Genomic DNA, 25,868 nt, shown 5'->3' with positions numbered 1-25,868 from the left:
AATTTTGGGTATCAAAAATGTATACACCCACTCAGTGATAGCTAGTAAATAGATGCATACACTGCTTGAAGGTTCTTAGTTTACTAATTTGTTAAGCTGCTTTACTGTAGTTGTGCCCAGTTATACTGATAGTAAAATGTCAGTAACTTTAAGTATATGGAACATAATTGTTTTACTAAGTTTTAAACTCTCAGTAAACATCAGTGAATGCAGGTTTACTGAAAAGCTACTAAAATTCCAAACAATTAACTGTTCCATATACTGGGGATATACCACTCTAGTAAACTAAGATACTTCAAGCAGTGATACTTGGTGCAAATTATGTTTGCACAGCTGTAGGCACTGGGAAGTTATTACACAATGATTACTTAAAATCGCCATATCTCCTAACGAAGCTTTGTACGTCGAAGTCGGGTTTTGTCAAATTCAGTCACATATTATTATGATTTAGACAAGGAATTTCGGACTGTATGTACAAATAACCTATTTGAATTTACGAACCTCAACCATTGGGCACATTAATAAATAGTTACTGTAGAACCTACCTTGTTTGCGTGTTGACGTCATTCGGCCAACAACCAATCCATAGAATTGCGCGTAATTATAATTACGCGCCTCTAATATTAGTTTCCAAGAAAAGTCCCTCGTTAGCTACCGAGGGCGTTCCGCGTTGAGATCAGAACTCGAGTATCAATTGCAAGGGAGTATAAGAAGAGGACGGAGTGAAGTGAGATTGAGTCCACTTTCGCAGGCAGCTCAGTATCAAGGAGAAAGAAGGTACGTATACTCATAGATATTATATACTACGTACGTAGTATATACTATCTATGGTATACTATGCTACTACTCTTAGTTGTACTTAGTATTAATTTTAGGTTGAAAGCTTAGCCTGTGAAACCTGCTCAGTATAAATTACAGGAGAAATACTATACGTCGATCAGTAACTGCCAATGAGTAGCTGTAGTTCATTCACAAATAAAATTAATTTTCGCGAACAAAAGTGCTGAAGTAAGCAATAAATTGATAGTTTTGCGGCGCCCGCCCCCTTCACATACAACCTTACTCTGCGAAGAGTCGGGCGCCGCCAGACTAATCAATTGAACGGTTCCGGTCAAAAAGGCAATTAGCTAAATGCAAAATCCAGATAATAGTGGGTGTGTGGGGAGGGCTGTCAGGGTATTCTCTATAGGCTGGAGTATTTGATGCTGCAACAAAATTTACCGACCGAGTCACCAACACTTCACAAGCACAGCAATTGTAATCTAGCAATGATCACAGGAATCATGCCAGTGAAGCTAAAGAATGAAAAGATTAATGATGACTAAGCATCAAGTTCTACATACTGTAGAGGGCAGCAATTTGGATTACCTACGGTAGAATAGTCATCAAATTCCAGGTTATAGCATGCAATTTACAGGGGTGGATCCAGGAACTGGCAAGGGGAGGGGCACAAACAGGGTAAGTTGTAGGTGGTTGGGGATCGAGAGCTAGTTCAGTGCTGCATTTTTGAAGCAGCAAATAATCACCTTTTAGTTTTGTCTCACTGTTGATTTTGCCTTTTCAGATTGTTGTACAGTCTTAAAAGCTGTTTAAAGGCTCTGAATGTCTTAAACAACAGCAACACAATAATTATTTTAGAGGCACTTAGTATGCACGAAGGTGCTGGGTGACTATTTTACAGCTAGTTTGACTTTGATTTGCTTTGGTTTCAGGTGAATTTGTAATAAATGCTAGTAAAATGTGCATATTTCATGAGTTGATAAACTGATCTTGGCCTGCCATAATAGTTTAGCAGCTATTTTAATCAGAAGCATGGCTGGCTCCTCCACAAGGTGGAGAGGGGGGAGCATTTGCTCCAAATGCCCCATCCTCGTGATCCGCCATTGATTTAGTCATGAAGAATCACAGTATTTGTGTTTTATCAGAGAACACTGTTGAAGAACTAAATGTCAGTCTCACTGTATTACAAGAATTCTGATAGAAGAGACAAAGGAAGGAAGGGTTAACTGTGTTAGACTCATCTGGACTCAGGTAGTGTATGAGACGATACATGCAGATAAACTCAGCGTCTGTCTATCTATCTATCTATCTATCAAGAAGAGATCTTAAATGCAAGGCTGATGATGTAACCTTGCCTTGGTCCAATCAGTAGTTTGTCAAGTGTATTTGCGTCATGAAAAATACTAGAAAGTAAATGTGTATTTGCAGCCAAATTAATAATATTGTGAGACACAAACCCTGGTCATGGTTGGAAGCTGACTTTGCATTCAATACAGTATGATAGTATAGTAGGGACCACAAAGGAGTAGGCGTGGCCCACAAAATAACATCACCCAAAAACCAACCTCAATTTCCCTGACGATGATGAGGCAGTATTGGTTAGGTAAAACTAAGCCCAAACAAGTTTTCGGATCGACTCGAAACGCTTTCACCAAGTTGCTACAGAATTGTTTTATTTATTTATTTAACGGAACGGAATTTTCTACTGATTGACTGAGTAAGTAACTGACTGACTGACTGACTGACTGACTGACTGACTGACTGACTGACTGACTGACTGACTGACTGACTGACTGACTGACTGACTGACTGACTGACTGACTGACTGACTGACTGACTGACTGACTGACTGACTGACTGACTGACTGACTGACTGACTGACTGACTGACTGACTGACTGACTGACTGACTGACTGACTGACTGACTGACTGACTGACTGACTGACTGACTGACTGACTGACTGACTGACTGACTGACTGACTGACTGATACCTTCAGACAAGCATAACTTGATAACAGCTAAGGCTACTGGCTTGATTTTTTCACTGTTCGACATTGCTTCGGCTCGAGAGGTGCCTTTTGGCATACTGCAGTACGTACAATGCATTCTTCATGGACTTACCAGTATCCTCCTTTGTGTCCCATTCATCTTTGCTGACAGCAAAAAGTATCGATTTGGCGGTAGCACATGATAGCTTCCCTTTGTAACGGAAATTGTCCATATTTTTCATAATGGCTATTTTGATTGCAGAGGTGCTTTTCGTAGTGCTGTGTAATGGGTTGATCATAGCCAACAACGAAGCATAATGGATACTTCACTTTTCAGATGATAATCGATATAACTGGGGCATGTGGCACCATTTCTTTCTTATGGTATGCATGGTTCTTTTCAAACAGTTCTTGATTTGAAATGCTGTGTAACTGGTTGAACATAGCTGACAACAAAGCGTTATGGATACTTCACTTTTCAGATGATAATTGATATAGCTGGGGCATGCGGCGCCATTTCAGATGCGGTATGCGTGGGGTCACCAGTCATAATAATTATTTACAAAAAAAAAGTTACTAAAAAGTGCACAAAAAATTTGGAATTTTTAACCAGAGTAGGGACCATAGCACATCGATAAAAAGTACTGAAACAAGCTGGAGTAGAGCACAATATTAAATCACAGTAAAACAATAAGAAGTGTTATATCCCTACTGTGCTCAAGATATCATAATGGAAATGCACAGTAGGGATATAATACTTCTTATTGTTTTACTGTGATTTAATATCGTGCACTACTCCAATTTGTTTCAGTACTTTTTATTGATGTGCTATGGTCCCTACTCTAGTTAAAAATTCCAAAATTTTTTTGTGTACTCGTATCATGTAAATACAAGGCCTGCTTGCATTGCAGATAGGCAATGGGGAACTTGGTAGTCTGGAGTCTGACAACATACTGTTGGTGTGACAGTTAAAAGATTTTCACAGGCCCCATGTTGATTTATTCTACAAAAGCAGCTGCTGCTAGAGGAAACTGCCATAGTAGAAGTATGCAGTACTGAATCACCGGTGTTTAACTTTTTGCTTATCTGGAAATAATTCGTAGAAAGACATTAGCTAAACATGCATGGTTCAACTTTGAATGTACTGTGATCAAGCATATGTTTTGCTCTGGGTTGTAAAAATAGTATACAAATATGTGTTTGGTGTAATGAAAGTCACAAAATAATGTGTTCGCAAGTGTTTGCAGTACGCAAGTGTAACTTGCAGCCCTTTTAAGATCATCATTATATTGAAATGTAACTTCACTTGTCTGACTCAGGATTAATAGCTCACTTTCACTGATCAGTAAAACTCAATGATGTTGAACTGTGCAGTCATTTAGCATCACTATCCTTCCAGCACTGTGTTATGTCACTGTCTTAAATAAAATGAGACTTTTTTCTCTTGGTGGAATGTAATCAAGCCTGATGGCACATCATGCCTGCCAGCTAGTGCAGAGGATACAAACAGCCATATGCCAGTATTTATTAACTATCTAAAATCAACTTGAAATAATAGTGTGAAGAATCTAGTTGCCTAGTATTGAAATGAGTCTTGAATATTCACAACACCTTGACACTCAATACAGCCCCAAAGCTTTCTTACAGCTAGCTTGAAACTGCACTGAGATGTTTTCTCTTGGGGTCTTTGGAGAATCCACAAAGCTCAATTCCACATTTCTTACTTCCTCATTATGTGTATACAACAGCACAACAACTGGCAGGCTATCTGAACATACAATTACTCATATGAAGCTTCACTGGTGTTTTACCCTACAAAAATGGTGGACGTCTGATTCACATGATTTTTTTTAATGTTACTTAATTAAGGTGACCACGCCTGTCTGCTAAACTGGTCTATAATCAGTGCTATAAATTTTAAAGGCGCTTATTTGAGATATTGACGATATTGTCCCATATAACTATCAATTGCCTTTTCTCTAGATATACTTAAAACATTTTATTGCTGTTTTTGACTGGAGCCCTTCAATTATCATCCGGTTTAGGTATTTTGTTGGCATTCCCACATAAATCTTGCCAATGGTACAGAATAGTCTACTAATTTCTTATGCATGATTTTCAAAATACATTCTAATCCATTTCTAATAAAACAAACACTTCAGCTTTAAACATATTCTGAACAGCACTAATATTTCACCAAGGATGTTACTAAGCTGGTACAGTTGAGAAGAGCTGTATATAGCTACTTTGTGCTTCCTGCTGTACAGCAATTTAACCAATGACGTACAAGCTCTTTGTCATGACCAACAACCTCTATCCACTGTGTATGGGATTCTTATCTATTATATGTACTCTTTACTCCTAAGCAGTATAACATATTTTCAACACTTGACAGCATGTGACAAGCCTCCAAACCTCTAAATAACAATACTGTAGTCGATGGTGCCTGAAAGTAAGTGTATTTTAAACTACAAACTTAATACTCCTCCAGCTTACCATTGCTTGTGTAGTCAATTCTCCTGTAGTTTAGATAGCCTCATAAGACTTTACCTTGCTTTCTGAACTGTTTCCTCCTAGTTATCTCCATTGTTCATCACTTTCAACTACAGGTGTACCACAGCAGGTCTTTCCGTCTTTTGTCCACATAAATGATTCTTAACAGCCAGTCACTAATCCATCGTAGTTAAACTACCTTAAACAGTACAAAGGACATTCCAAGTCCTATCAAGGGTGACTTTCTTGTAAACAGTGTGTAAACAAACATTATTTCACTGGGAAGGGTGATTATTCCAGCAGAGACAATCACTATAGAGCCTTTTGAATATCTGCAGCCTGTCTCTTCTTAGGTTGAACGTTATGTGAAAGGCTCAGGTCGAAGTGAAATCAAACATGAAATTTCACAACTTTACAGGCTATCACTGTTTATAATAATGCAATAAACATTGCTAACCTGTTTACAGTTGAAGCAAGTATCTCCAAGTCTGGCTTTTGGAATTTGAGCAAGTGTGCATGTGCATACAGACACAAGGTCACTGTTCAAAAATAGCAATACACCACTCCAACCTATATAATCCCTTTCCTTACTGTTTTTCTTCATTAGTAGTGTCACTATCACTTCAAAGAATCATCTACAATGCTTGTTGTTCTCATTCTGAAAGTAAGCAATTACATCATCTAACCATGCAATAGTGTGCAAGGGACCAGTAATCTCTGTTCCTGTTCACTTAAGAGTGTGCCTGCTACAGGATAAACCCAGGGGTTACTACAATGCTTGACTGAAGTTACAGAGTGCTTAGAATGTGGTGCTATGGGAATTTATATATCAAAACCGCCATGTGGCTGTTGTGATGGTAAGAATTAAAATGCTAGCCTATCAAATAATCAGTTAATGTAATAATGTTGTAATAAAGCTCAGATACTAGAATACCTAGTTATAGGTCTAAAGCCTATCATCTTGGTAATACATTTGTTAAATTTTATTCTAAAGTGCATGGGTATCTATGTAGTTATGCAGGATCTAGGTAGTTATGTGGGTAAAGGCAAGGTGCAGAAGGAATGCACTCCTCAGAACTCCAAAAGGCACATGCTGCTAGTGAGTTTGTTATTGTGGTGTAAAACGGTAGCTGTATAACGTGTCATTTATCTTTTGGTTGTGGTCATGTAGACTGGGACAGGGTAGAAATTGTGTTGTGGATTTTTTAAAATAATAGAATTTAACATTACATGTAGATATATTAAGATATACTATAAAGCTGTTTTTAGCACGTAAGATGTTTCTAAGATGATTTTTGAGGGCACCATTTTGTAATGTACATACATAGATCAATAACTGGTGCAATAATTTGTGAGTAGTGCAGTGTATTCTATAGTTTAACATACTAAGACTTTGTGAAACAGATGGCAGCTAAGATTGATTAAGAGTTGCACAAAAACCCATTTCCTTTACAATGGTGCAAGCTTAAGCCAACAGCACTGAACTCATTTTTACGTTCTTAACCCTGTATGCTGTAAAGTAAATAATAAAATATCAATTTATATCATAATAGAAAATGAGTGATCCACAAGTGTTACATGGACTACAAGCAATTGATCAGGTTATGCAGAAACCTGGTGAGGAGATATGTGCTGTTATTGAAGATGCTATTATTGTTTCTGTTAACAGAATTAGCCATTTTGAGCAAATGCTATAATTTACTGTATCAAAGTTTAATACCAAATTGTAAACTGACAATTAAAATCTTACGTCGTCACTTTACTATTACTGATCAAGTGGAGCAGTACATTCTCAGTGGAGACAGTCGACGATTGTGTTGTCAACGTGTTATGAATGTGTTATTAGTCCATCTTGATATTGTGAAAGACCATCATCAGTTTTGTGACTGGCTTAATTCTGTGTCAGTAATGGGTAGTCTCATAGACAAGATTAAATCAGGTATAACCATGCATAATGGTGGCACTGTAACTTATTATTAATAAATACATCTACTCAACTTTTTAATAGATGCATTCTATGGTAAACTCTGGTACCTTCATCTTTGCTCATGTATGATAGGAACACCCCTTTAAATCTCGAAGAGATGTAATTGATATCCAATGAGGCACACTTTTGGTTGTTAAGCACAGCTTTGTACTCCATAGGACCTGCATATGGGAGACGTTTTTACAATCTATATTCTTCAAACTGACATAAAGAAACTTTAGCTTGCCTATCACAAAATTTAATACAATGTCTAATACTCTATGCAACCTTGATTTCTCACAAACTGGTTGCTTTTATAATGTGCTGCCTTCAATGTTTTTTTTTTTTTAAGTCACATGGGTATGTACATATACTGACATGCAGACACATAGACACATGCGTGATTTTCTGAAACCTGTTCCATAAAGACTGGTTGAAAATATAGAATAAACATGTTGTAGAATTTGCTTCTAGTTGGTGTTTAAAAAATTAATTAAAATAATTATTGTATTCTTGCATGATTAATAGAGTACAGTTCCAGTAGCAAGTGGGATCATAGGATATCACCTCAACTAGTTACACATCAGAGATCATCTAGTGAGTTCTTACACTGTAGCTAGATGTATCATTGCAGTTAAGCGATCTGTATTATACATTTCTCTTCAGATGCTACTAACAAATTTTACACTCAACAAATTGATACTAATGGTAGTAATCAACTGGGTCAGAGTGTGATGGATAATGTTATCATCAGTTGTACTGTTAGTGGTGAAGAAGCATTAGTAGATAAGGCTTGTAGTTGTTCTGGTAGTAGAAGACTTGTCAGGCATCGAGTGCTGGTGACAATGATGGAGCCTGAACAAGATAGTAGAGACTCTGGTAAGTATCACTTCATTCACTTAGCTCAAGGAATGGAGATCAGGAAAAAATGTACAGAGTGTTCATTTGTAGTATTGCACTGTAAGTGACCCTCAAATACATAAATGTTAATATGTGACCAGACATGCAAAAACAGGGTATGTGGGCACATAAAATGTGCCTACTTTTTCAAACTTTCATCGTTCATAACTTTTTATGACATTACACATTGACCATGCAATTTTCATCCCTTATTCAACATTTAATTGGCTTTATAATGCAAGTTAGAGAATGCAAACAGAGTATAGCACTACTGAGATATGATCTGATAGGTGATGGGGGTATAGTATGTGCCCACATGCCCTGTGTTTGCAGGCCCAGTCACACATTGTATTTGCTGGTATAGTGACTTTTATAAACGCCACTGTTGCAACACTTTAATAAACCTACTATTGCAACAGCATCAAATCATGCAATGCAGCTGAAAATACCACTCTCCTAAAATGCACCTCCAAAAATACCGCAGCATGCATTTCTAGTATACTTAGTGAAATAGAAATCAGGTAAAGTGTCTTTGAAAAAACTTTGTGTAAAAAAAGTGACAGAGCCTAGTTGGAGTAGATGACCATTAAGTGCCATAAATGTATATGGAGCATAGCAGTCTTATGACAAGTTAAAATATTGAAGTAGCTACAGTCTTGGGAGATTTATAATTTAAAAGCACTTTTTCCTGTTGATATAAACTTTGCTGACTGATGCTTTTCAAGCTAGTGTGGAGATGTAGTTAGATCTATTCTACTGTACACGTATTTAAATGAGTCAATCACTAGTTCATTTTCTGTGATGTTAAGTATAGTCAGTGTGTAAACTATTAACATATGTCATCCTTTCTTCTTTTTTTTCCTTGGTTTGCATGTGAGATGACTATATCCGTTTCATGTACTGGTATTTTCAGTAATCTAAACACAACATGGTAATAAAAAGCCAGCATGGTACTGTGGAGAAAATTTACAAATTAAACGGGTATTGCTTTTCGTTAAAACCAATCCATGCAACAATGAAAACTTGTATCACAATTAACTTCAGTGAAATATTTTTCTTACTGTTACGTTAGTGTAACCATGAACATATGGATTGTAGAATTTTATGTTTAAAATGGTATGGTATAAAAGATCATGAATCAACTAAAAGACCTGCTATGCTGATATATCGCTGCACATGCTTGATAAGTTGATCTCTAACATTATGTATGGTTTCCACAATTACAGAAATGATTGTAAGTCTAAAGAAAAAGGAGCGTTTGGTATCTTCATTAAATTTGAAGTACTTATTTAACTATTCAGGTGACTTCAAACCCAATTAGTTTGCTATGTATAATAAAGTTAATCTTTTAATACAGATTGTCATATAGTAAATACCTGCCTTCCTGTACTCTGTGAATCTCTTCCTGATGACTATCAGTCTGCTATTGAGAAGTTGAAAACACTTCCACAGTTTTTAGGAGCAGAACAACAACAACAACTCAACTCACTTATACCAACAACATTAACTGATGTTAAACTGATTAATGAAAAGATTATAACATTTATTGTAATAACTTTGAGTTTCAGTAACAGTAGTGGAGGCATGACACAATTATGTGATATAATGGATGAACTTATTGGATCAACTAGCTGTGTACAAGAAATACGATGTGGTAAGCACTTATGATTGCACATATAAACCCTTTATAATGGTGATTGGTTGATGGTTTACATTACATATATAGCTACAACTTCTAAATTGTTTCCTAAGCCTTTTTATCACAGAACATGGCTACAAAATTGCTAAATTGTAATAAAACAACAGCTAACAAAGCTTGGCAAGCTAGCAACTGTACATTATACGTATATCGTGTAGTATGGTAGTACTATATAGTAGGGCTCTCCCCCAATTAAAAGGCACCTACCAAAATGCTCCTGCTAAAAGCCATCCTAGAAATATCATATACAACTTAAATTTTATGGAAGAGTCTTGGTCCGTCTAATTTCAAACACAAAGGGGTGGGTGGTGGTGGGGTGGGCAAGAGGCAGACCATGATTGGAGTCCAGACACGAGATTACAGGGCTATACTGGCTCCTTAGTAGCTGTTATGTAGCAAAATCAACAGAAAAAACGTCTGGCAAACATTATCAGGCTGTCCACCAGTAAACCACTGATTCTTGTAAAGCCATGTCTTTCACAAGGCCGGAAACCACCATTCGAGCTCCCAACTCCACCCAGAAAAGACGTCTGTTAAAACCAACCTCGAGTAGGTTGAGAAGTACTGAGGGTCAAAACTAGTAGAACGATAGTGTAGCTATCCACTGGTCGTGTTAGTTTGATTTTGCCTGATGTGCGATTTAGATCGGTTTTGTAAAATCAGGTCACACATATACTCTGATCATCTTTTTATTTAGCACACTCAAAGTGTTTCTAACAGCAAAGTGTTGTATAGGTATGTGCTTGTTTTCTATGTAGCAACATCTATTGCAACTAATTCTTCACAAGCAGTGCTTCACCGTGACGGAACATCTCACCCAGAAATGAGACCAACCCCTGGAGTATGCAGCCAAGACGTATTGACATTTCCTTCCGGTATTGCTGTTCCTACAAGTACACATACATGTTCTGTAACTGTTACTAGTGAAATGATTACCAGTGATGATGTTGTTAGTATCAGTCAAGTGGATGAGGAAGGTGTTCTAGGTACACACATGCACCTATTGTAGCACTGTTTCAGTACACCATGTGATAAAAGTGACTGCCTAAATGGTGTTTATTCAAACAGCCACAGATTTGTGACATGATTCTGTTGCACCAGTGTTTGTGACCTAACTGTAGTAGAATTGACATGGTTTCTGGATTGTATTATTTTTTCGTATTCATACCTTTTCTCATAGAAAACCTCAATTTTACACTATTGCTTTGTAGAGAATGGCTAAAGTAACCTCTTCAAGTTTTAAAATGGTAGTGTGTATATATATGTTATTCTTTAAGCCTTGGAGATGATGCTTAAGGCCTTCATCCCTATAATGTAAAATTCAGGTTGCTAGGATCATCTTTCATTATTATGAAATTCATATATGCAATAATTATTATATCTGTGCCATGCAGGTATACAGCTACTGAAATCTCATTATTCTAATATTCTTAACTCTCTGCCCTCAAACCACAAAAAGACACTGGGTGTATTACAACATTGTTTCACTGATGACCAAATGAGCCAGATTCTTAGCAGCCCTGACCACATTGTTGCTAATAAAACAATTCTTGAAATTCTAGTTGATCATTTCAAAACTACAAGAAATTTGAAAGAGCTGTGTGACAGACTGGAAAAGATCACTACAATTTTACAAAAACCAGAACTACTAATCTCTGTTATTTGTGAACTTAAAGCAGGTGAGTTTGGATCCAACCAATACTACATTCTAAAGTGTATAATCATTGTAGTGACATGTCAAGACAGCTGTGCTCAACCAAAAGTACTATATAACAATTTATCAGAAGTTAATGGTATGGTTATGTGTAAGAATGCATGTAGATCTGTGTATGCTGTTTTGTTACTTTTGTAAATATAGTTCATATGTACTTATTTATCTTGCCAGATGAAGAAGTAGAAGTCCCAATCATATTAAGTGTCAGTGAAGGTTAGCTCAATCTTTATTATGCACTAATAGTAGGTCTGGAATCACTCTCAGGTTCAGTGTATAATGTTTAAACATATCCTGTAGGGTATGCTGCCAGACGTCCCTAGGTTGGTATACTTTGTACACTAAGGTGTACCTTACCTATATTACAATCAGATACCTGGTATGCAGCGTATTAACCTTGGAATGTTAGTTAGAACCAGACATCATTAATGTATGAATTCTGATTGAGATTAATGATGATATTGTATTGTTATTATAGTAATTATGAGTAGAGGAGTGGTTACCTTTCTCCAACCATAACAAAAAGAATGTTTATATTTGAGCAGGTTAAATAACCAAATTAACAAAGACAACATACAATGATTTTATTTGTTATTGTGGGATGAAAAACAACATACAATTTTTTGTACACATCATAGTGGCAGTCATTATGATTTTTGCTTAGCTGAAGTGAGCTTTATATGAAGTGATTTTAAATTGATTAACACTGACTCTGAGCTAATAATTTTGTATATGAAGGTGTGTGACTTAGTTTCATCATGAATCATGTAGCTCTGGGTGTGTATGAAGCCATTAATACACATAACATGCTACACAACCTATCTAATTTTTAAGTAGCGAGAAAATAACACACTACACTTCACATATGTACACAAGTATTACCTTAAAATTATGTTAAATACACATCATATATTTATTAAGCCTTGAGCCACACAGTACAGGAGACAGTGTAAAGTAAAGAGGGATGATGTATAAAGACTGCAAGATATGTATCATAGAATGTGACCAATGTGTGGGGAAAAAAGTATTACTTGTATTTATTGGTTAGTCATAGTAAACACAGCTGATTTGCACATGGTAAAGTCAGTGATGTACAGTAATATGCATGAAGCATATGTACATACCTAAGAGTTTAAAGGGATTTCTATGGGCTGGCTTGAAAGTAATAAATAGCCCAAATTCTGTATATCATTGACTACAGCAATCATGCAAGAACAGTGATTTGATTTCTTAGTAATCATTTAGTGTTTACAACACTAAAATCACTGTATGTATAGGTGTTATGAACTATGAGCATTTGATATATATAATATACATAAATATTTCTAGATTTTAGCCAATTGAAAACACATTTCCATACCATTGTACAACTGATGCCTGATGACTATGAACAGAGTGTTGGAAAATTACAAAGCAGCTTCAGTGATGAACAGATCTGCAATATTCTTAGTAGCAGCAACTGTAAAGTTGCAAATAATAAGATATTGAATTGTTTGATTGAGAAATTAAGCAGTAAGGAAGATTTACTTGATTTGTGTGTTCAGCTTGAGAAGATTACTGCTTCACATGATCTATTATCCATAATGGAAGATATAAAATCTAGTATGTACAGGGTGTATGTATGTATATGTACGTATGTAATAGTTGTAACACGGGAATTCGAACTTTGCCTGATGCCCTCAGGCCTGCGGCCCTCGGGCATACATATCAGGCAAAGCCTGAATGCCAAGTGTTATAGCTAATGTACAACACTTATCAGGCTGATAGCCTGTACAGGGCGATCAATCATCCAAGCCAATACAAGTACAGCTACTAGATGTATTATATATGCATACCTAAAATTTTCGATTATGGGTCAGCAGCTAGTACGTTCTGGTTACGCTCAGTTGTGATGAACGGACATATCCTAGAGATATCACGGAGAATTTTGGTTGCATGAGTTCAATGTTTTAATCAGTGCTATTGAATTGTTTATGGAAAAAGTGCGGAGTTTACTAAAGGCCTAGATAGGTAAGCTTGCTTGTAGAGTGGTTACTCCGTGCAGAGTGGTAACTTCGTGATGGAAGCATGTCCGTATTCAAAAACATGCGGAAACAATCAGTGAATAATAGCACTAGTTCTCAACTTAGCCCAACATTCTTCAACTTGTAGGATGGGGAGGATAACAAAACGCTATCTGTCTGAGTGGTTTTCATGGCAAAATCCAAGTCATGCATCCTAATCTCATGAGTATTAATCAATCCCCACAATCAATTTCGGTCTCAACATCTATTATAATCGCTGCCAAGTTGTAACCTGGCCACATTTGGCATGTAGCCCGGCTACATACAAAATGTAGCCCAGGAAGCTCCTTTGATCTGAAGTGTGAAAGTGTTACATGTAATAGTTGTAACATGGGCATGAGGGTTTTGCCTGATATGTATGCCTGACTTCCTGAGGGCTGTAGGCATACATATCAGGCAAAGCCCGAATGCCCGTGTTACAGCTAATATGTAACACTTATTAGGCTGATAGCCTGTACAGGGCAATCAATCACCCAAGTCAATATAAGTGCAGCTACTGGCTGTATTATATATGCATGCCTAAAATTTTTGATTATGGTCAGCAGCTACAGTACGTTCTGGTTACATTCAGTTATGATAAACGGACATATGCTATAGCATTAGTTTTCACCTTAGTCCAATGTTTTTAAACTCGTAGGATGGCGAGGATAACAAAATGCTCTCCGTCTGAGTGGTTTTCATGGCAAAATTCAAGTCGTGCATCCTAATCACATGAGTTGTAATCAATCCCCACAATCGATTTCAGTATCAATGTCTAATATAATCACTGCCCAGTTGTAGGCCGGTCTACATTTCGTATGTAGCCTGGCTAGCTGGGCTACATACGAAATGTAGCTCAGGTGGCTCCTTTGATCTGAGGTGTGAAAGTGTTACGTATGTATGTATGTATGTATGTATGTATGTATGTATGTATGTATGTATGTATGTATGTATGTATGTATGTATGTATGTATGTATGTATGTATGTGTGTATGTATGTATGTATGTATGTATGTGTGTATGTATGTATGTATGTATGTATGTATGTCTGTCTGTACATATGTGCGTGTGTGTGTGTGTGTCTGTATGTATGTATGTTTGTATGTGCGTATGTATGTACTTAAGTATTCATTCTGCAAGAGGCCCAGACAATTGTCCTAGACGTTTATCTACAGTGTACCTCTTGGAAATTTGCTCATGCACCTGGCCAAAATGAATAATCTTGTAAATGAGTTACTCAGGCTAGGTTGACAACCTCCAAGGGTGCTCAACCTACAACCGTATGTGGTTGGGGAGACTATCAGGACACATGATAGTGTGCCGTGTGACCTCAGCCAGTGCTAGCATGTGAAAGACTAGTGTGTATATTAAAGGAACCAAAAATAAATGCCGTTTTCACGTATCTGTAGCTCGATAGTTCCTAAACAGAAATTGGCCATTTTTCTGTGGAAACTCCCTGGGGGTAAGGCATCTCCTATTTAATTTTGGTCAAATCCATCTTGGCGTATCACTGAGAGATATGTGCACCTTCAAAGTTCGCTTATTTTCTGCATACCGTAAGTTCTCTAAAAATTCGGCCCCTCTATTTATTCGGCACCCGTATTCTAACAGTGGAATAATTTCCTCTAATAAAAAATTCGGCACATTTGCTATTTTTGCGATGGATGCTGATAGTGACGAGAACGTCAGAGTTGTCTAGCCTTAATATCGATGATACCAATTATACTGTGACGAGTGGTCGATCAACTAAAATTAGTGGTGATTACTATCTAATTATAGGCTGAAATTCGGTGAGACAAAATTATTGATTTAAAAATATGCAGAATTTTTAGAGGACTTATGGTATTTTTTCTTATGTAGAAATTGTTGCAATATATTACAGTATGTCAATTAATTTGTAATTTGGCATAATATCATTGCAACCATTTCTTGGACCAGCAGTAAAGGGTACTGTATGTCTATTTGATCTAAATTCTCCCATTATTTGAACTGCCTGAAGTAACAAGATACAGTAGAGCCTCTCTTATCTGTACCTCTCTTATCTGTACCTCTATTATCCGGGCAGCCCAAATTGGTCTTGTGGCTTGTAGTGTGTTGACCATAATGAAGTTTGATTGAGATGAAAGCACAAGGAGGGAGCCTAAAGGTTGCTGTTTACCTGTTTGGTGGCTTGTTTATTCTACTAATAATAACTACCACTTGGTTGCTAGGTGATAATGGATTTTTACAACCCAGGGGAGTGACCATGAATGCGCTGTAGTGCCTTCCCCCTCTCCCCATCGAACTGCATACCACTAACTTATAGTGATAACAACACTACTTGTATTTAAGTTAGTCATTTTAGCATAGTAGCATGTTATTGTTAGTTATGGACATTTCTGAGATACGGACAGTAGTATGTACCAGACTGCCCGGATAAGAGAGGTTCCACTGTAATGGGTATATCATACATGTAGGTTGTAGGCTGAGCATCTTTAAGCATGTCTATATACTCTGTTATTCTTAATATCTGGAAGTGTATTACAGGCATGCAGCCTTCATTCTCCACATACTGGCTACTTATAATAAAACATTTTGCTTATGTGAGTTTTTAGCATATCTAAAAATATTGTTGAAATGCTTTTGATTTCAAAGCATTCCATAAGCAACTTCTTCATAGAAATAGCCATGCCACCCTTTTAATACAATGGCTTTAATGTAAACACAATTTGCAGCTATCGAATATTCTTAACATTATTTTTATGTACACTGCATGCATCTTATAACGTATATCATATTTCCATGGAAACATATGAAAACAACTAAATCTAAAGTTTTGCTCAACCACAAAAATTATGTCCCTTGAAATCTGCTAGATACTGTACCTTAGTAGTCACACGTGGGGCACAAGTGTTAATACTAACCTTTGCTCTGTAAATTATTGAAAACTATCAGACCAGCAAAGAACCATAAGCATAAGGACTTTGTGCACTTCCAAAGAGTTGTTGTGATAGGACATGTGAATACCTTGTTTAGCTGTTGAAATATGGCTAAAATATGATATAGCTGCCATCACAAGTGCTAGAAACATAATTACCACAAATTGTTTTAGTAGTCCCTAGGGAAGATGTTTAACTGGTACCACAATGTTAACAACTTGTTGTAATTAGACAGTCCTGCATTGTTTTTGGTGAGGAAAATTATTGCTCGTAGTGAATACATGTGCTACAGGTGCACCAGTTGCCTTGTATAATATAACCAGTGTTTTCTTGTGGCTTAAGCTCCGAAATCTTCCAATTATTCTGTCTGAAAATTATTTTCTATTACCTATTCTCAAAGTTATTCTGCCAAACATAAGTATATAGTTAGTGTTTTCATATAAGTGACAACTATAGAATAACAGAGTTTAATTTGAGTGCTTTATTAGAGTAGTTGACTGCTTTATCATCTCATTCTGTCAAACCAATATTATGCTTGCAGTGTTTCAGAGGTGTATCTAAAAGATTTTGCATTACACTGCAGTAAAACTTATACCCAATTAGTCATAGAACTCATTCAATTATTCCAAAATATTTCGCTAATTCTTTCACTATCTATTGTTCCCATAATTCCGGCATAAATGCACACATGCCTAGTTTCTTGTACCATATTACTGTCCACATTCAGCACTAATATTTTCCCAGCATTTTACACCATAACCAGCTGATATTATACATAATGCTAAAACACCAAATTCACTGTAATTATGTAATAAAAGTTTGTTTGCCAGTTACTCGTTACCCATAACTTAATTTAAATTGTGCTTCATCACATGAACCTATAGCTATGTCTTCATACTAACTTGCTATAATTACTGTCTGTAAAATGGTACTATAGCAGAGCTGTCAATCAGCCAGCCAGCATTCCAACCTACAGTAGCTGTCATAATGTAGCTGGTTCTGTGTGCACCATTTTTAGTACACATTGAATGCTGCACATATATATAGCAGCATTACTATATGGTCTACACTGAGAAAATTACTTTTATTTACTATCACTTTTAGGTGTAGTGAGTAGCATTCAACTTCCTCACAGTTCACATATTGCTGAGCACAATTCTCTATTGTCACAATTGCTCAGCCACCCACTTACTAGTTCAGAATCAATTGGTAAGAGAGTATGAACATTAAAATTATGTGTGTATGAATTTTGTGCTATGTAGGTGTAAGTAGTGCAATGTTTCAATTAGCTTTTAGACGTACGTCCTTGAATCCTAACTCAAAAGGTTAGTAAATTAAATCTGCAGTCTGAAGTAGAACATAAGATGTATGTATAAAGGTCTTGCATGTTGACATAATTTTTTTTTTATAATTGCTAAGTATAATCATAGTTGTCAGCTATGTTTGGGGCAATGTGGAAATTGCATGAAAAGCATATTCTCACTATTTGTATAGTGGCCTATGGTGAAGCAAATGCATTTTGCTTTGTTGAATTAATGGCACACAGTTTGTCAGAAATCACAAAGAGGTTGGAATTAATGAGTAATTTATCGAAAGTTGTTAGCCACCAATTTCAGAAACTGATGCTGAAGAATTTTATTTCAAAACCTAGCACTGCTTCCCAATGTCACTATACCCAGTGTTTAATGATTAGGCCTGCGCCTAATGTGCTGGAATAATTTTGAGAATAATAGGTTACCAGTTTCGTGAGAATAATTCCGGAATAATAGGATTGTTACAGGAATAATTTTAGAACTATCGGACGTCCACAGGAATAATCGGTGGAAGTAAGGGGCGTGTCTCTTCTTGAGTAACTAGAAGGAAAGTTAAGCTATTAAGAATGATGTATTGCTGACATTATTATAGGAGTGCTGCAAAGTGTTGGCTGAAAAGAGGCTGAAAAGCTTTTAAAAGATCGATATACTCTAATAGAACGTTCAAGTACTCTAATAGAGCAGTCAAGTTATTTTAAGTCAACAATTTGCAGTCAGTATCCGGGATTTAACTGCATGATTATCTACAATTCTGAAGCTTGTGCATCTTATACTAGTGTATCTTCTTCAAGTCTTTGAGTATATTGATTGATATCATTATCTTAGTATGTAGCTATAGCTACAGTTTAAATACTGACACTAGCAGCCAATAATTGACAGCACTTGAATTATTACTACCAGTTATATTATTATGAACTCTTGTTACTGCACATAGCATCTCTGAGTTTGTTGTAACTACTTATATGGTTGTGTAATATGGAATGCTTCATATAATGGTTATTGATTAAATCTTAGCAAAACTCCTTAATTATGAACATCTTGAAAACTAAGCGACTCGCCACAGAAACTGAGAATTATTATGGAATAATAGGCTAGATACAAGAATGAAAAAAGAATTATAGGAGAAAATTTTGAGAAATTCTGGAAAGAATAGCAAGTAAAACTTTGTGCACATTAGGCTCAGGCTTATTAGTGATTTGGAATAAATGTTGGTACCATTAGCTGTTCTGGCCCAGTGCATACCATGAAAGTTGTCCTTGTTGTCCTGAAACATGGCTGCATGACAACCATTGCATACTAGTGTCATCATAAAAATTAATGTCACAAGTGCAAGTCCTTTATTGAATCATAGTAATTGTGTACTTTATTAAGGCTTTAGAAGGTCTGTAGGTCACCTGGTCCTACAGCCTGTTTAAAGTTGTTACAGAAAGTGTGTTTGAAAAGGTGGAGAAAGGAGAAAAATCCATGACTGGACCTATAGGCGGCCTCGAACCTGCAGCCATCTGATTAACGCTTGAACGCCTACAGGAGTCTGCCAGGCGGTCAGGATGTTTTCTCCTTGTTAACTTCATGTATATGTATCCATGTAACTCTAGAGAGTGACTTATTATCTCAAAGTACCCCATGTGGAACCAAATAGATATTAGTTTATTTATTAAGGCTTTACAGCACAAGTGCTGAAGGTCTAACCCAAAAGTAGAAGTTGGAGTACTATACAAGGGTGCTTGTATACGTAATTAGAAACCAATGTGCAATATGGTAACTATTGTGATATTGGCAGTTAGAACAAAATACTCTGAGAACTGCTGTGTACCAATAACTTGTATGAAAAGTATGAGCAGAATCCATTTAAATGTGCACACGAATGCTACTAAAATAATTATGGTACCATATTTATAAAAACCCTCTTGAAAAAATTAAGTGCAGAAAGCACTACAGATAAACCAGAGAACTTACATCTTCACAGCCCATTAAAGTGTGGAGTAATCTTGAAGGAAGCACACATAAAAACATTTTGGCATTTTGGGTGCCCTATAGCCTGGGCCATTTCAAAATTGTCATTTATAACTGCATAACTATAGAGTTGTGAAGTAACACAATGTATTCGTCAATATCCAAATTTTATGCTTTGATACATTCAGTGTTACTATTTCACTATATAAACCTGCACTGTACATCAGTATCAGTTTCAGCATCAATATAAAGCTCTTACATTGGATATCAGTACATTGTCAATTGAAAATCCTTCTATACATACAGTACAGTAGTATCATGGGGGTTGCCCATATTCACTAAAGTGATATTGACCTGAAACCACCCTTGCAATACTCTTGTAGTGCCTTGGCAGGTATAATCAAGCTCAAAAGTGCCTTCAGTGCAACCTGAAATGCTTCACATAGGCTGTTTAAATTAATTTTGCTATCTGATTGTCTGACTGACTGACTGACTGACTGACTGACTGACTGACTGACTGACTGACTGACTGACTGACTGACTGACTGACTGACTGACTGACTGACTGACTGACTGACTGACTGACTGACTGACTGACTGACTGACTGACTGACTGACTGACTGACTGACTGACTGACTGGCTGACTGGCTGATTGACTGGCTGACTGACTGATTGACTGACAGTTTTAAATAAGCATGACTCAATAATGGTTGAAGGTTAAGGCGTGATTTTTTTTACTGTTAGACTGCACTTCACCTGGCAGAACCCTTTGGCCTACATAATAATGAGCTAAGATAAAGATAAAAAGACGCTAATTTTCTGTGACACTTTGCAGATACCATTAAGTATTTACCCCATTTGATCATGCATAGAAGTGAATAAAATAACTACATGTAGATAGTTAGTGCACCCACATATAGAAAAGGGTAATCTTTAATTCTCATGGACAAGTAACTCATGTATGCATATGCATGTCATGAAATTTTTTCTACGTATGCAGTTGTTGCTGTTCTAAAGAAAAACTTTGTGGAATTGTGTCGCTGTCTTCCAAAAGACCATGTGGAGACCATCAAGAGGTTAAAACGAAGAGTAAGAGTTGGAGATCGATTGAAACATGATCTGGATCTCCTGCCATCCATTGACGAAAGAAATGGAATGATTCTTGCCATAATGTTGGGACCTCTACATTCTGATGTTCAAGTGTTAACATTTTGTGATGTCCTGGAGGATGTAGTTGACAATAGTACTTCAAAAAAGTTCATACATAAATTACGATCTGGTATGAATGGTGTAGTGTTTGTGTGTAACCTCACTAGTCTTGTGCAGCCATTATAGTACCTAACTACTGTATACATAATTTTATATGTCTGTAGTCTATAGGTAAAAATGACTGGTCTGTACATTGTGCTGGTAAAATATTGGCAATATTAGTACTCCTGTACTTTGTAATCAACCTGCCATGCTTTGCAAAATGCATACTCCACAATACAGCAGTGACCATTATAGTCATGCACACGGTTCAGCTGTCCTAACAGGTCTTATCAAACCTACACACATCATGACATCATGCTAAGCCTACTGTGTAGAATGTTATAGTTGTCTCTGATATATGCATCTGCCAATAGGCATTCTAAAAACACTGCCTTAAAGTCCACATAGCACTTCTTCATTTGAACTTATTCAGTCACTTTGCAAAAACTGTTATAAATTATGTAGATTCATCAGCATTTTCAGATGTGTAAAAGAAATTTAAAAGTAGTGTTTGCCAACAATTGTATTGTATTGAATCAACGCACAGTATCTTTTATTACATACTAGAGCACAAGTTTGATGCTGGTATAGCATTGAGAATAAATAGAGGTAAAGGATTTGTTTATTAAACATTGCGTAACAGCTACTTGTCACATTTTGCATCAAAGCCAAGGTAACTCTAATAGAGCAGTCACTACATAAACAGTTATATAGTAGTTGATATCTGCTATACGTACCTAAACAATTTCCATAAAGTAGACACAAGCTGTTGATAGCAATCAAAACAAGTTATAAGCACAATAATATTATATGCATGCACACAACACACACATAATTATGTAATTTAATTATGTACAGAAATATCTTTTCATGGTCTTATGTATATATATATATATATAGAGGTGATTGAGGCATTGAGCACACATGATGCACCACTTACATCAGCAGATGATGAAACTTTAGGTGATTCATACAATCTTTTTAAGTACAGTACATAAATAACTTGTATTTGTGTCTCATCTAATAGATGACGGATGCACAATGTTTTTTGATCGATCAATTGCACAGAACATGGATGCAATAAACCCGAGCAGCAAAGGTAGCTAAATACGTGAGAATATTAATGATTTTTAATCTCTTGTTTTATTACACAGCTCTTGCTATACTGAGAAATAATTTCTCAAAGTTGTGTCACTGTTTACCAGATGATTATAAACAGACCATTAGTAGAATAAGAAGAACTTCATTTGTACCAGAGGGACTTATGTACCAGTTGGCTTTGTTACCCACTACCGAGCTGGCTAATTGTACCATCCTAGCTGCAATGATCAGACCTTTAAGACAGGAGATCCTCTTGGTAGAGTTTTGTGATTCTGTAAAAGAACTAGTGGACAGTACTGAATCCAAGGCATTCATAGAAAATTTAAAACATGGTAATATTCAAAGATATGCATACCATAGTTGTCAACTATAATGCTTCATTTAAAGGTTCTTTTGATTATTTTCCACTCATCAAACTTTAAAGCTATGCAATACATTTTATGATATGAATTGCATTATCAGTTAATTGCATTGCATTTGGTTACATGCATGTATGTAGTACAAATACTAGTATGTCAGTTACAGTGAACTGAAAAAGGATTTACAAAGTAGACCTGAGCTTATTATAATGCTCCAAAATTTCCCCTATTATGCTTCAATTATGTCCAGTTGTGTCCCATTATGCTCAAAATATGCTCATATAAAATTGTGTCTTGACTGCTCTATTAGAGTATCTAATGCATCTGTGAACGTTCCATGAGTGATAATCAACATGTGGTGACTGTTCTATTAGAGTATATCTATCTTTAACCAATTGTATCTCCACAATGTAGCTGTAAATCTGATTTTTACCATGTTTGCACACTATCCCATTCTGCATCATGCAAAATAGGCAGAGTTTCAGCTTCTCTGATAACCAATGTACAATAATTGTGCCTATTATGCTGGCATTATGCTCAATGCTTTTGGCTACCTATTATGCCCCAAATTGTGCTGGCATAATTGGCGCAGGCCTATTGCAAAGTATAACATATGTATATGGAGTAGTCCAATTTCCTACCCTAATAAAACAGTTGGACTCACAGAATGATTAATATTTTTTTAGTGCATTACTTCATTCTAGCATTATTATGAATATGCAAGTACATGTATTTCATACTGAATACTCTATGTACAATCAGGGGTGGAGGAGGCACCTTTATTTAAGGGGGGCTGGAGGTCTTCTATCTTGGTGGTGTCATGGCCTAGCTGTACACTGAAGACCAAAAAACAGAAAACAAAGAACAAAAAAGGTCACTCCCTGCTGGTAATAGTTGCCCTCCACCAACAATATCTCCTCTTTGATAACTACACACATAGCTTGCTACACTGCTCCTCCGAAGAATACTGTGACTGTTCTATTAGAGTATCTCGAATTATTTATGCTAGGCTCTCAATGACAGCTATAGATAATTTTAGGGAAACTAAGCCCCCCATAATCTTTTTCACAGGGGCTACAACCCCCCTTCTCTACCGCCCCTGTATGTGTACAATTAAATATTATGACTTTTATCCCACACAGAAGTTATTGCAGCTTTGACCATGAAAGCTTCAAATGAAACTGCCAACAGTGGAACTTCAGGTGATCAGTGCATTGCATTCTTTGATCAAGAAATTGCCCATCGCATGAATGTACTGGACTCGGATTGTAAAAGTAAGTACCATAGTTTGATTGGGTTTATTGTTACTATATTGCACAGCTCTTTCTGTGCTGAGGAAGAACTTTGCCAAATTGTGCCACTGTTTACCAGAAGACTACAAACAGACGATTAGCAGGGTTAGAAGATTTGCAATTGTACCACAGGGACTGATGAATCGATTGTCAAAGCTACCTTTTGAATTGGCTAATCGTACCATTCTTGGTGGAATGATTAGACCTTTAAGAGAGGAGGTTGATATGTTAGGATTTTGTGACTCTATGGAAGAGCTGGTAGATGGTGTTGAATCAAAGAAATTTATTGAAGTGTTAAGAAATGGTAATATGCTGTTTGGTCAATGTACATGTAGTATACACCAATTCCGTTACAAGTCCATACCTGCTGCAAATGTAAAAGGTTTCCAAATATGGCATTTTATTGAAATTTTATTCATCTGACTTACTGATGACTTTAAATTAGCATAACTCAATAATGGCAAATGCTATACTGGTTTGGTTTCTTCACAGTTAGACATAGCTTGGGTGAGAGAAGTGCATGTCATAGAGGATGTGTATATTGATTGCCTGCATCATGAATTTTCCTTTGCCCTTTGGTACAAAGGCATGTGACTCATGGATGACTCATGCATTAATTGGCTAGATATTGCTTTTGATATTCATACCATAGCACATGTAGTCAAAGTCAGCAGAATGATTACAGACACATTTTGTGTACTGTTCATAAAGCTGTGTAACAGCACAGCTGAAGCTGAAGCAAACGGTTGCCTAATGCAGTATCAGAAGAGTATGTAAGTTGCATGAGTTAATCCTAACTTGCCTGGAGTCATTTATTTCTTATGTATGAGCTTAATAAGAAAGTTGACAATCAAATGTGAGGAAAATTAGTAATTTTGTATTTTAAGTATGTATCATAATAGTGATGAGGTCACTTATGCCTACAGCTGCTGTATACTGTAACACATAATAATTATTTATAATAGCAATAGCTCATTCATACTACAAAGCAATTTGTGTTATTCATCTTTCTATACAGAACTAATTGAAGCTCTTAGTGATCCTACTGGAACACCTGTTGTGACAACAGTTAATACCATACAACCTAGTGCAATGATATTTGATGCTAACTCTGATATTACCTGTATGTTTCCTGGTGAAACACAACCAGTAGTAAATGCACCAGTGACTGATGTGCCCTTAGTAACGGAAACAATATGTACACAACCAACTGCTGGTGATGAAGGTATGCGTAAACACCAGATAGTCTGTTATATGTGTATTGTTTCTGTGGGAAATAAATCTTTTAAACTGTTCTATTAGCTTAGTCACAGATATAAAGTTCACTACTATTTTACTATTCAGAGTTGTTGAGGATGCCATGTTCTACTGGTTCCCTGCTTACTACAGCAGTTACTACTACAACTACTACTACATCCATTTCACACTCTGCGACTGAACGCTCATCACCGCAAGCACCTGACATAAACATGTCACTAACAACTGATGCACCACAGTAACCAAACCACACTTGCATGTAGCTGTAGTACAAATGTGATGGCTCACTAGTGTAAACAACAGCCTTACACATTGCTATATAATTAAGCAGTTTAATTATACTTTATATCTATGTTTGAACTGAATTTTATGCTACTTTTGATTCCTGGTATGTACTTTATATCTATAATGAAAGTGGAATTATTTAATCCCCTGTTTGGGGGTCATCTGGAAAAGGAAAACTGAATTAGTTCATACCTTGTATGGATTCATGCAGAAAATACTGAATATTAAGTAGTATAACAGAGACCAATCACTTTAAAAGAACAATTAAGTTCATTTTCTAAAGTATAAAGCAAACTATGCAGTGTCAGAGATCCAGAGGGTACACATGCACCTTCCTTCCCCCAAATAGAATTCTATATATACACAAGATTGAGATATAGTAGTATTATTATAATTGCAGAACCTCACACAGCAAGTATAAATGCAATGTACACAAAGTCAATAAGCAAATTCATATACATAATTGAAAATTCTATAGTTCATTTAGTAGTAGGCTATTAACTCATAATACGTATAGCTATATAGGTATGGTAAGTTTGTATTTGTGCCCTCTTGTGA

At 36.3% G+C, this 25,868-nt stretch overlaps 1 protein-coding gene across 1 annotated transcript; it reads left to right on the top strand.

Moving 5' to 3' along the window:
• Positions 1-639: 639 nt before the first annotated feature.
• LOC136256612 (uncharacterized) lies at positions 640-25,471 on the top strand. The gene is made up of 22 exons (XM_066049593.1): positions 640-777; positions 6,816-6,879; positions 6,932-7,201; positions 7,757-7,825; positions 7,895-8,107; positions 9,355-9,429; positions 9,486-9,782; positions 10,586-10,813; positions 11,222-11,506; positions 11,558-11,620; positions 11,713-11,754; positions 12,868-13,140; positions 17,603-17,707; positions 17,761-17,823; positions 20,766-21,044; positions 21,917-21,979; positions 22,044-22,115; positions 22,171-22,449; positions 23,619-23,750; positions 23,797-24,072; positions 24,787-24,993; positions 25,113-25,471. The coding sequence occupies exons 2-22, from the start codon at positions 6,819-6,821 to the stop codon at positions 25,265-25,267; spliced, it is 3,507 nt and encodes a 1,168-aa protein (XP_065905665.1). The 5' UTR covers positions 640-777; positions 6,816-6,818; the 3' UTR covers positions 25,268-25,471.
• Positions 25,472-25,868: the final 397 nt, after the last annotated feature.

This window comes from Dysidea avara, chromosome 5 (assembly GCF_963678975.1).
Source record: "Dysidea avara chromosome 5, odDysAvar1.4, whole genome shotgun sequence".
NCBI classification, from domain to species: domain Eukaryota; kingdom Metazoa; phylum Porifera; class Demospongiae; order Dictyoceratida; family Dysideidae; genus Dysidea; species Dysidea avara.
The sequence above is the reverse complement of the archived record's forward strand: the minus strand, read 5'-3'. Positions and strand labels throughout refer to the sequence as shown.